Here is a 12,601-nt window from a genome sequence, read left to right as displayed (position 1 = left end):
ATCCCAAGATACTAAGCTGGGGTAAAACCCGTGGTTGATTGCAACCTACTGAGAGGGGAACAGACATTTTCCTCCCTGTCAACTGTTTCAAGGGAAAAGGAAGGGGGAGTCAGGGGGCTTTTCTTCAGTGAATTTGGCTAATACATCCTGCTTTGAAACTTTGCTCTGGAGATTCAACACAGGAAGACAAGAAAATACAGACTGAAACACCTCCATGGAAAGATGCACTGACAGTCCCCATCTGCTGGCCAGTCAGGAAATTGCATGGACAATAACTTCTCTGTTCTACCTGTATCCTAACTCCTGGGAAAAAATCTGTGACCCACTAAATAAGGTCCTGAACCAATTTTGCTAAACTGAGCTGGGAAATTTTAAAGACTAAGAATAAGTTGAACAAAATATCAAAGAAGAGCTCTGTAAAAAACAGGCAAGAGAGAGAAATTGGCCATCAGAATATATTCACCAACATATTCAGATACAAAAACAGCAACAAAAAACTACAAGCCATACTGGGAAAGAAGAGATGGCCCAGTTAAAAGTACTAATCAAATAATCTGAAGAGCTACTGGACTTAATTAATCAACAATAATCATACAATTATAGTAAATCACTTCAAAGAATTTTAAAAATATATGACTAAAGAAATAAAGGATAGCAATAAGACACTGGGTGAGCATAAAGAACAATTTGAAATCCTGCAAAGAAAAGTAACAAACCTAATGGGAATGAAAGACATGACAGATGAGACTAAAAATATATTAGAGGCACATAAGTGCAGATTTGAATTTCTCAAAGACAGGATTAGTGATTTTGAAGACAGAACATCTGAGATGGAAAAGACAGAAGAATGGAAAGTGAAAAGAATGTAAAAAATGGGAGTGAGTCTCAGGGAATTGAATGACAATGCTAAACACACAGACATTCACATTATCAATGTCCCAGGAGGATAAGAAAATGGACAAGGAGAAGAAGGAATATTTGAGTAAATAATGACTGAAAACTTCCTGAACTTTATGAAGGATATAAATATAAATATCCAAGAATGACAAAGTACCCCAAACAGAATAAATCCAAATAGACTTACCTTGAGACACCTACTATCGAAAATGACAAATATCAGAGATAAAGAGAGGAATCTTAAAGCAGCAAGAGAAAAAGCAAAGCATCACATACAAGGGAAACACAATAAGATTAATTGCTGACATCTCATCAGAAATGGAAACCATGGAGTCAGGAAGAAATTGGTTTGATGTATTTACAGTACTGAAAGAGAAAACCTGCCAGCCAAGAATTGTGTATTTGGCAAAAAGTGTCCTTCAAAAATAAGGGTGATTTCAAAGTCTACACAGAGAAACAAATACTGATGGATTGTGATACTAAAAGACCAGAATTACAAGAGATAGTAAAGGGAGTGCAGCAGCCTGAAAGGAAAAATCTTGCAAGGGAAAAGAGTTTGTAAGTGAAGAATAGGAAGTGTAAACTAAAGGGAAAGAAGACAGACAATAGAATGATATGACAACAGAGACCAAAGGACAAAATGGATGAAGGAATGCTTTTGCAGTAATAACATTGGATGTTAATGGATTGAACTCTCCAATCAGAAGACATAGACAGATAGAATGGATAAAACATTAATTGTCTATATGTTTTCTACAAGAGACCCACCCCTGATGTAAGGATACAACCAGGTTAAAAGTGAAAGGTTGGAAAATGCATTCCATATAAACAGGAATCAAAAAAAGCTGGAGTAGTAATATTAATATCAGACTAAATATATTTCAAATGAAAAAATGTTATAAGGAATGAAGAAGGTAATTATATATTAATAAAAGGGGCAATTTACCAAGAAAAATAACTATGCTAAATATTTATGCACGTAACTTGAGTGCCCCAAGATACAAGAGGCACACACTTGCAAAACTGAAGGGAGAAATAGATGTCTCTACAATAATTGTTGGAGATTTCAAAACACCACTCTCAGTATTGGATAGAACTTCTGGACAGAGGGTAAATAAAGAAACAGAGAACTTGAATAATATGATAAATGACCTAGACCTAAAAGACAGCTATGAAACATTGCACTTCAAAACAGCAAGAAATACTTTCTTTCCAAGTGTTCATGGATCCTTCTCCAAAATAGGCCATACGCTGGATCACAAAACAAGTCTCAATAAATTAAAAAAGATTAATACTATGCAAAACATTTCTCTGATCATAATGGAATGAAGCTAGAAATAAAATATGGTCAGAATAAGGGAAAATTCAAAAATATATGGAGATTAAATGATACATTCTTAAACAACCAGTGCATCAAGAAGAAACTGCAAGAGAATTCAGCAATATCTTCAGATGAATGAAATAAAGTACACAATATATCAACACTACGGGGCAATGCAAAGGCAGTGCTGAGAGGCAAATGTGTAGCCCTAAATGTTTACATTAAAAGGAAGAAAAACAAAAGCAAAAAAAAAGAAGTAATTAAATTGAAAATCAAATCCAACCATACACCTGCAGGAAGTAGTAAAAGAACAGCAAACAAATCCCAAACCAAGCTGATGGAAAGAAACACTAGAGATCAGCACAAAAATAAGTTAAATTGAGAACAACAAAAAAAAATAGAATCAGGAAAACCAAAATTGGTTCTTGGATAAGAGCAAGAAAATTGGCAATCTTTTAGCTAGACTGCCAAAGGAAAAAAGAGAAAATGCAAGTAAATAAAATCAAAATGAGAGCAGGGACATTACCACTGACCCTGTAGAAATATGCAAGATCATAAGTGGATATTATGAAAAAATGCATGCCAAAAAGCTAGACAATGTAGAGAAGACAAACAAATTCCTAGAAACACACTCTGCTTACACTGACCCTAGAAGAAAGAGAAGACATCAACAAACAAATCCCAAGTGAACTGATTGAGACAGTCATCAGAAGCCTCCTACAGATAAAAAGCCTGGGACCAGATGGTTTCAAAGGTGAATTTTACCAATCATTCAAAGACCATATAATACCAATCTTGCTCAAGTTCTTCCAAAAAATTGAGCAGGAAACAACAGTACCATACTCATTGTATGAAGCCAACATCACCTGTGTTAGTCAGTCAAAGGGGTGCTGATGCAAAATACCAGAAATTGTTTGGTTTTTATAAAGGATATTTATTTGGTGTAGGAGCTTACAGATACCAGGTCATAAAGCATAAGTTACTTCCTTCACCAAAGTCTACTTGGGGCAAGATGGCTGTGAGGGTTCAGGCTTCCTGAATGGGTTCCTACATTCCTGGGGCTTGCTTTTCGCTGGATGTAAGATTCCTTTCTTTCTGGGGATGGAGTCTCTTTCCTCTGTGAGCTTACTTCCCAGGACTCCAGCTTAAGGCTTCAGCATCAAACTCCAACATTAAAAACCCTCGCATCAAAAAACTCCAACTCTGTCCTTTGCCATGCCTTTTATCTGAGTCCCCACCCACCCTAATCATAACTCAGATCATATTGCAAGCATAATCCAATATTTATTTTTGAAATTCATCTATAATAATAATAAACTGCTAAATCACCCTAAAACCAAAACCAGATAAAGATACAATAAAAAAGGAAATTACAGATCATTATCTCTAATGAAGATGAATGCAAAAATCTTCAACAAAAACTTGCAAACAGAATCCAAAAGCTCATTAAAAGAATTATGAACCATGATCAAGTGGGTTTTATTCCAGGCATGCAAAGATGGATCAACACACGCAAATCAATTAATGTAATAAACCACATTAATGAATTGAAGGGAAAAAAATCACATGAACCTCTCAATTGATGCAGAAAAGGTGTTTGATAAAACATAGCAAAATTTCTTGATAAAAAACAATGTATGGCAGGCAAAGCATAGAGTGATTGAGAGGTGATGAGTTTTGTGTGGTTTTTTATTATTACTATTATTGGAATAAGAATGATTGAAGTGATGAATGCACAAATATGTGTTTATACCAATTACCATTGATTGTACACTTTGGATGGATTTATTCTTTATTAATATGTATCAGTGAAATTGATTTGCTAAAAAAAGATTGAGTAATGAGCAAATATAAGGGAGGATTACAGTCATGGACAAAAGGAGACTTATTGTTATTATAGTTCAAACAAAAATAAAAGCTCAGGAACATCCCGGATTGAACCACTTCTGGCCCTAGTCTCAGATCTCACTATCTGGCTAGGCTAAAATTTTTTGATACCATCAATGACTTGCTGTGTTTAAGAGTTGAGATTTCAGTTTATCTATTTCCTCTCACATTTTACTATAAGTTGCAAGGAGAAGCCACGCTGCACATTTCAGTTAGCTTGAAAATATCTTCAATTATATATCTAAGTTCAGCACTTAACAATTTCCACATTCATTCTGTCATCAAAACACAATTTTGTCAAGTCCTTTGCCACTTTATTGCAAGGATGGTCTTTCTTCCAGTTTCTAAGAAGACATTCATCATTTGTTTCTAAGACCTCATAAAAGGTAACAGTCATATTTCTACCAGCAGTCTCTTCAAAGCAATTTAGGCTTTTTCCATAAAACACCTCACAATTCTTCCAGCTTCTATCCATTACCCAATTGCAAAGCCATCCCCACATTTTTAGTTATTTGTAATAGCAGCACTGCAATTTCCAGTTCAAAATTTTAATTTCCTACCTGCTGAAACAAATATATAAAATGAGTTGACTTAAATGAGAATGTTTGAGCTCACTTTTGAGGCTAGGAAAAATCCAAAATCAAGGAGTCAGCAAAGCAGTGTAAGCTTATCAAAGATTATGATGTTCTGGAACTGGCAGCCAGTAATTTTTATTCCTTATCTTTTCTGTCAAATGTTATGGTACATGTCAGTATCTTCTTCTTTCTGGATTCCACTGACATCCAACTTCTGGCTGCTTCCCATCACTTCTCACTCTATGCCTTCTCAATAAAAACTCAACTAAAAAGAATAGGATGCATCCTGATTAAGGTGGGCTGCACCTTAACTGAGGGAATCTCGTTAAAAGGTTCAATTTACAGTGAGTTCATACCCACAGGAATGGATTAAATTTAAGAATATTTTTTCTGGGGAACATTAGTCTAAGCCACTACAGTCCCTGAAATGTAAGAAGCAAATACTGACAGATTACAAGGGAGAAATATATGGCACTGTATTAATATTAGGAGACTTCAACAAATCACATTTAGTAATAGAATATCCATACAGAAGATTAATAAGGAAATAGAAGATTTGATTGATACTATAAACTAACTAGACATAAGATATATATTTAGAACACAGTGGAATACATATAATTCTTGAGTACATATGGGTCATTCCCCATGATAGACCAGGATAGAGCCTGAGAGAGGTCCCAGAACCTATCTGCATTGCACAGAAGCACAAGAGGTCCCCGAAGGACTGGGCCCATGGAGCAGCACAAAGCTGAGGAGATGAGTTCTGCCATATGCATAACCACTATGTGGCAGGACACCAGGATCAACTATACTGACTAAGAAAGCATTTCTGATGGTGCCTTGATTTGGACATTTTATAGCCCCTGAACCATAAGCTTTTACCCCAAATAAATCTCGTTTAAGGCAACACATTTCTGGTACTCTGCATAGGCAGCCTATTGGCAATTTAAGGCAAATGTACATGTTATCTACACAGAGAATGAAACAGCATTACTGAAAGAAATGAGACGACCTAAATAGAAAAATCTTTTCTATCTTGCACCTATATTTAATTTAATGATATATGCAAAGTGTCAGGTACAATACTTGGTGCTTAATGAGTACTAAATAAGTGTATAATATATGAGTAATATTAATGACAATTCATTCTAGACCTTTCTGCTTTTATAACTTGACCATTCCACAATGCTAGAACAGCTATACTTTTAAAACATTACATTTTCTATCCTTTTTTCTCAGAGTTTTTATGTTTTGTTGGTTTATTTTTTAAGCAAAGTGCAAGAACCAGATAACTTGAAAATTATCAGCTATATTTTGACAAAATAATATAATATATAATATAAAATTTAAAAAAGAGAAGACCTAATAAAGTGGAAAGATATTCAGTGTTTATTGATAGGAAGACTAAATACTGTAAAGACAGAAACTCTCCGAAAAGTGATTTATAGATTCAATGCAATCCCAATCAAAATCTCAAAAGTCTTCTTTGAAGAAATTGAAAATCCAATCATTAAATTTAATGGAGTTCAAGGGACCTCATATAGCAAAAATCATCTTGAAAAAGAACAAATTTAGAGGACAAACATTTCCTACTTTTAAATCTTATTATAACACTACACCAATCAAAAGAGTATGGTACTAGCACAATGACAAAGACTAATGGAGTCAAACTAAGAGTTCAGAAATAAACACATCTACAGCCAAATGAATTTGACAAGATTTTCAAGTACACTCAAAGGGAAAAGAATACTCTCAACATAAATTGGTGTTGGAAAAACTGAAAAGTCATATGGAAAAGACCTCGCAGCACATAAAAATATAATTCAAAATGGATCAAAGTCATATATATATTAGAACCAAAGTGTAAAATATCATGAAGAAAACTACTTTTCTGAAAACAGGGCACAATTTTCTATTCTGGAGATAGAGACACATCTTCAGGAACTTGTATTAGGCAATGGTTTCTTAGACTTTACACCAAAAGCACAAGGAACAAAAGAAAAAAAAAAGGGAGACTTCACCAAATTTTAAAAACATTTATGCCTCAGTGGCCTTAATTATTAAAGTGAAAATATGTAAACCTATAGAATGAGACACACCTGATAAGGGTTTAATACACCAGAATATATAAAGAAACCCTACAATTCAACAATAAAATGTTGCACAACAAACTTCTAAAATTCTCAAAAAATTTAATAGACATTTTCCCCAAAAATGATACACTAGGGGTCATAAATCATATGAAAAGATGTTCAGCATCTTTAAACATTAGGGTAATGCAAATCAAAACAAGAATGTGATATCATTCCACAGTGCTTAGAATTGCTGCTATTCAAATAAACTGAAACAGTGTTGGAGAGAATGTGAAGAAATGGGGACACTTGTTCCTCGCTGGTGGAAATGTAAACTGGTGCAACCACTGTGGAGGCCAGTTTGGTGGTTTCTCAGGAAGCTAAGTATAGAATTACCATATGACCTTGCAATCCCAATTCTTGGTAAATGCCCAAAAGATTTGAAAACAAAGACTCAAACATATTTGCTCACATATGTTAGTGGCAGCATTATTCACAATTGCCAAAGATTGAAGCAACCCAAGTATCCATCATGATAAATGGATAAGTAAAATGGGATATATACTTACAATGGAATATTATTTCAGCCATAAAAAAGAAGGAATTCATGATACATGCAACAACATGGTTGAATCTTCAAGACATCATATTGAATGAAGTAAGCCAAAGGACAAATAGTGCTATGATCTTGCAGATTTGAAATAATTATTAATAGAAGAGGGAAAGTCATAGAATCAGAATCTAGACTGTAGGTTACCAGGGGATGGGGTGGGGCTAGGGAATGGGAATTTAAGGCTTAAAATGTATTGGATTCCTATTTCGAATGATGAAAATGTTTTCGTAATGGACAGTGGTGATGGTAGCGCAACATTGTGAATGCAATTGAGGGCTCTGAAATATATATCTGAATATGATTGAAAAAGGAAAATATTAAATTGTATTTATGGTAAAAGAATAACCTTTTTAAAAGTCTAAGGAAGTACATAACTCAAATAGACTGTAGTTAATAGTGCAATTATAAAAATGTGCTATCAGCAATTGTAACTAAATGTTCTGCACCAATAAGGATGGTATATGGAAATCCTGCAATTTATTTATGATCATTCTGTAAACCCACAACTTTTCTAATAAAGAAAAAATAGTACTGTGCAACACAAACACTGAACCCTAAAATAAACAGTGGTTTATAGTTAATAGCACAATTATAAAATGTTCTTTAACGAATTACAAAAAAATGTGCTATGCTAATGCATGGTGTTAAGAGCTGAATGGCATATGGGAACTTTATATTTTGTACGTGATTTTTCTATAAACCTACAACTTCTCTAATAAAAAAATTTTAATTGTACAGAATTTCTGTTGGCGCTGATTCAAAAGTTGTGGTAACAGATGTTGGTGTTGGTTGCACAACACTGAGAATGTAATTAAAAACACTGATTTATATATCTGAATGTGGTGAAAGTGGGAAATTTTAGATTGTATATGTGATGCTAAAATAAAAATTTAAAAGTTAAGAAAATAATCATATCATACAATATTACTTAGCAATAAAATTAACAAATTATTGATACAAGCACAACTTGGACGAATCTCTAGGGATTTATGTTGATTGACAAAAAAGTCAATTTCAAAGGTTTACATGTTTTGTGATTCCATTTATAGAAAACTCTCACAATAAAAATTTCATAGAGATGCAAAACAGATGAGTAGTTGTCAGGGATTAGATATGGCTGGGATGGGGGGGAGGAGGAATGGTGTGATAAAGGGGTATTGTACAAAGTCAAATCTAGTTTTTTATATTGTACAATAATTATGTAACATGCAAATAGGGAGAAACTAGTTGAAGAACATACAGGAAGTCTCTGTAATGTCTTTCCAAATTCCCATGACTAAAATTATTTCAATATAAAATTTTTTAAAAAGGTACTAAATCCAATAAAATGTTATTTCAAAATACCTAAAATACTAAGCTAACCCTTATGAAGCTAAACAAAATTAATAGGAAGATGTTGGAAATAGGAAAGAAATTATATTTAAGGCTGTATACCTGGTTCCTATGTGAAAAGAACAATTTCATTTTTTTTAAAGACTTGGTGGAATATTTTCTCCAAAAAAATGGAAAATAAACAAAATCTTCATATAAGACTGTATATTTAGATAAATATTATCTTTCTGTTAATTGGATGTTTTTAAAAATAAAAATATTTTAGTTTAGTTTATTAACTGGTAATAAAAGTTACATTATTCTATATACCACCTTATTCTTTTAAGTAATATTTTACTTAGAATCCATTCACTATTTTAATGGCCAGAACTAGAAGGATTGCTATGTTTTCAAAACTTTCTCTTGTATTTCTCTTATAAAGACTTGGATTGGGAATCGAAGAAGGAAATATCGTTTAATGGGTATTGAAGTTCCACCTCCAAGAGGAGGCCCTGCTGATTTCTCTGACCAGCGGGAGACTGGTTCTTTGCCTGCACTCACACCTGGAGAGGATGCGGGACATGAAGTAGGAGAGGATGACAGAAATGATGAAATATCCATCTGTTTGTCTGAAGGAAGCTCTCAAGGTACTTTGTTGCACCTTATGTAAACAGTCTTTGTAAATTTGATGCAATTTTACTTGCTTTTCAGCTTCCAGCTCAAATCTAAAGTCCTCAAAACATTTGGCCAAATATTTGAAAATAATTAGATTTATTTTTAATCCTTGCATCTAAACAGTATCTCACATCAAGTCATCAAAACAAGGTCCATTCTTCTATCACAATAATAATCTTTACATTTAGAAGTGTGGGTTGTTACAACAATCTCTACATTATAATTAAGGAAATGATATTTTTTACTTTATTGAAATTCTAGGTACAGAGCATTACAGGTGCATGGTTTTTTAAAGAGAGTGTAATATATTGTGATAAACACCAGGCTAGCAGTCAAGTAAAATGAGTGCAAGTCCTAGTTTATCCACTACCTGATTATCTAACTATATTAAGCATAACATTTTATTTGTAGTAAACTTTATAGTGTTGCACAACCATTTACATCACCAAAATTCAGTTTCAGAACATTATCATCACACCAAAAAATTCCCTTAAGCCCATTTGCTGTCAGTCCCCACTCCCACCCCCAGCCAAACATTTTTTTATGGCTTAGTATATTTTATTCAATACAGAAGCAAGTGGTTTATTAATACCACAAACCTTATGTTATCCAAAAGTATTATTCGTAGTATATATCCGAAATGTGTTTATATTCAACAAATTTCACTTTCTAGACTTCCTTAACCAAGGACTTCATAATACAGTTTTTAAAAATTAATGTTTTCATAACTGTGTCATCCACACAATTGTTCCCTGGGGAAAGAAAACTTTGTCCAATTTTATATTTAGATAGTACTATTGTAAATCAGTAATTACATTATTTTTATCTTATATTCCACTACTTTATTGAACTCATGTATTAGCTCTAGCAGATTTTTTTAAGATTTACAATTTTTACTGTCTTTTTTAAAGATACATAAATCATAAAAAATGTTACATTAAAAAATATGAGGTTGCCATATTCCCTATACCCCACACCCCCACTCCTCCCACATCCACAACCTCCCTCATCATTGTGGCACATTCATTGCATTTGGTGAATACATTTTGAAGCACTCCTGAGCCAAATCGATTATAGTTACATTTTAGTTTACATTCTCCTCTAGTCCATTCAGTGGGTTATGTCAGAATATATAATGTCCAGCATCTGTCCCTGCAATATCATTTAGGACAACTTCATGTCCTGAATATGCCCCCACATCTCATCTCTACTTCCCTCTCCCTGCCCTCAGCAACTACCTTGGCCACTTTCTCCAGATCAATGCTACAGTTCCTTCCATTACTAGTCAAAATAGTTCTATAGTAGAATAGCAGTAAGTTCATTTTAATCCATATTTTACTCCTCCATACTGTGGACCCTGGGATATTGATGCCTGCTCCACCTCTATATCAAGAGGGGGCTTAGATTCAAGGTTAGTGAATGTGATTCTCCTGCTTGGAGTTGTAGACACTCTTGGTACTCCAGTGTGGTGGATGACCATCTTCACCTCCCTGTTAGCCAACCTGTGCAAGTCCAAAAAACCAGAGTGTAGGAGCTGCAACTCTGCTGGGGTTCATGGCCCAGCTGGCACATGGCCAGTCCAATGATTGAAATCTCCTAGGTACACATCAACCCCAGCACCAACCACAGGTTCAGTAAAAGTGATAGAAGAGGCATGTGTAGAAAGTTCACATCTGAGTCCAACTCCATTACACTCAGGAACAAAAATTCCAAAGTAGGACCCACTGACATGGCACTGAACTCCAGAACCAACCGCCATGATTATAGAACCTGTGTGTCTCCATAGCCCTAAGGAGCACCAGTACCTGCAATTTTATCTACTTTGGTTGTCTCTGGGATTCTGCTGAGGAATGCGTAAGTGAGATCCCTCTGATGAACTCGTAACTCTTTTTTGGAGACTCTTAGCAATATAAACTCATTTATCTTTAATATTTCCCCCTTTTACTCAAAGCCTCTTTCTAGTTGCATCACCATTTAGTGATTGGTAGTAATCCCTTGGCACCAAGGAGGCTCATCCCCAGGAGTCATGTCCCATGCTGGGGGGAAGGTAATGCATTTACATACTGAGTTTGGCTTGGAGAGTTCCCCAGCCAAACATTAATCAGCTTTCTGTTACTAATAATTTGCCTTTCTAGACATTTTAAATAACTGGAATCATACAATATCCTAATGTTTTTGCACCCATGTATACAAGTGAAAGAGATAGAAATAGAGTATTTTGTCTTTGCACATTGTTTTTAATTTTTTGAGCTTTATTCAGGTTAACACTATATTTCCCATTTCATTGTTTGCCTTTTAGTTATGCTTATACTGTTCTCTGATGTCAGAAATTTCATGTGAAATTTTCTTTTTTTTTGGATGGAACATGGGAGAGTGTGGACTATGATGTGGACCATTGACTACGGGGTGCAGTGATATTCAGAGATGTACTTACCGGGTGCAATGGATGTGTCACGATGATGGGAGAGAGTTTTGCTGTGGGGGGAGTGGGGGATGGGGGCGGTGGGGTTGATTGGGACCTCATATTTTTTTAATGTAATTTTTAAAAATAAATAAATAATTTTAATAAAAAAAAAACTAATCATAATGCCTAACAAACTATAAAAAAAAATTATATGAGGTCCCATTCAACCCCACCACCCCCGCCCCACCACTCCCCCCCCAGCAACACTCACTCCCTTCATCATGACACATCCATTGCATTTGGTAAGTACATCTCTGGGCATCTCTGCACCTCATGGTCAATGGTCCACAATATGGCCCATACTCTCCCACATTCCATCCAGTGGGCCCTGGGAGGATTTACAATGTCTGGTGATTGCCGCTGAAGCACCATCCAGGGCAACTCCAAGTCCCAAAGGCGCCTCCACATCTCATCTCTTCTTGCCATTCCCCATATCCATCAGCCACCATGTCCACTTTTCCCATTCCAATGCCACCTTTTCTCTGTGGGCCTTGGATTGGTTGTGTCTGTTGCACCACTATTCCATTATGGTTTTGGTATGTTGTGTTAAGATTACAAAGTCCTTCCTTGTATGACAATTATATAAATAGACCCATCTATACATTTTTGGTATCCTTATGGTTTTACTTTTTAATTATACATTTATTTCAGTTATATTTTGCTTTAAGGGTATGTGAGGAAAACACCTAATTTTTAGTTTGACAAATAATTAACTAATTGCCCCTAAATATTTACTTAATAATTCATCTTTTTCCCAGTAATGTGTTATAGTGTTCATTCTTA

At 34.7% G+C, this 12,601-nt stretch overlaps 1 protein-coding gene across 2 annotated transcripts in view; it reads left to right on the top strand.

Annotated features, from left to right (window-relative positions):
* HDX (highly divergent homeobox) overlaps positions 1 to 12,601 on the top strand; it is a 352,007-nt gene that overhangs the window by 202,484 nt on the left and 136,922 nt on the right. For both annotated transcript variants that reach the window (XM_012519830.3, XM_058292275.1), the window contains one exon: positions 9,122 to 9,326. In XM_012519830.3, coding sequence (XP_012375284.1) covers positions 9,122 to 9,326 — 205 coding nt within the window. The remainder of the gene's footprint in view (positions 1 to 9,121; positions 9,327 to 12,601) is intronic.

This window comes from Dasypus novemcinctus, chromosome X (genome assembly GCF_030445035.2).
Source record: "Dasypus novemcinctus isolate mDasNov1 chromosome X, mDasNov1.1.hap2, whole genome shotgun sequence".
Classification (NCBI taxonomy): domain Eukaryota; kingdom Metazoa; phylum Chordata; class Mammalia; order Cingulata; family Dasypodidae; genus Dasypus; species Dasypus novemcinctus.
Note: the sequence above shows the minus strand (reverse complement) of the source record. Positions and strands in the feature narration are given on the sequence as shown.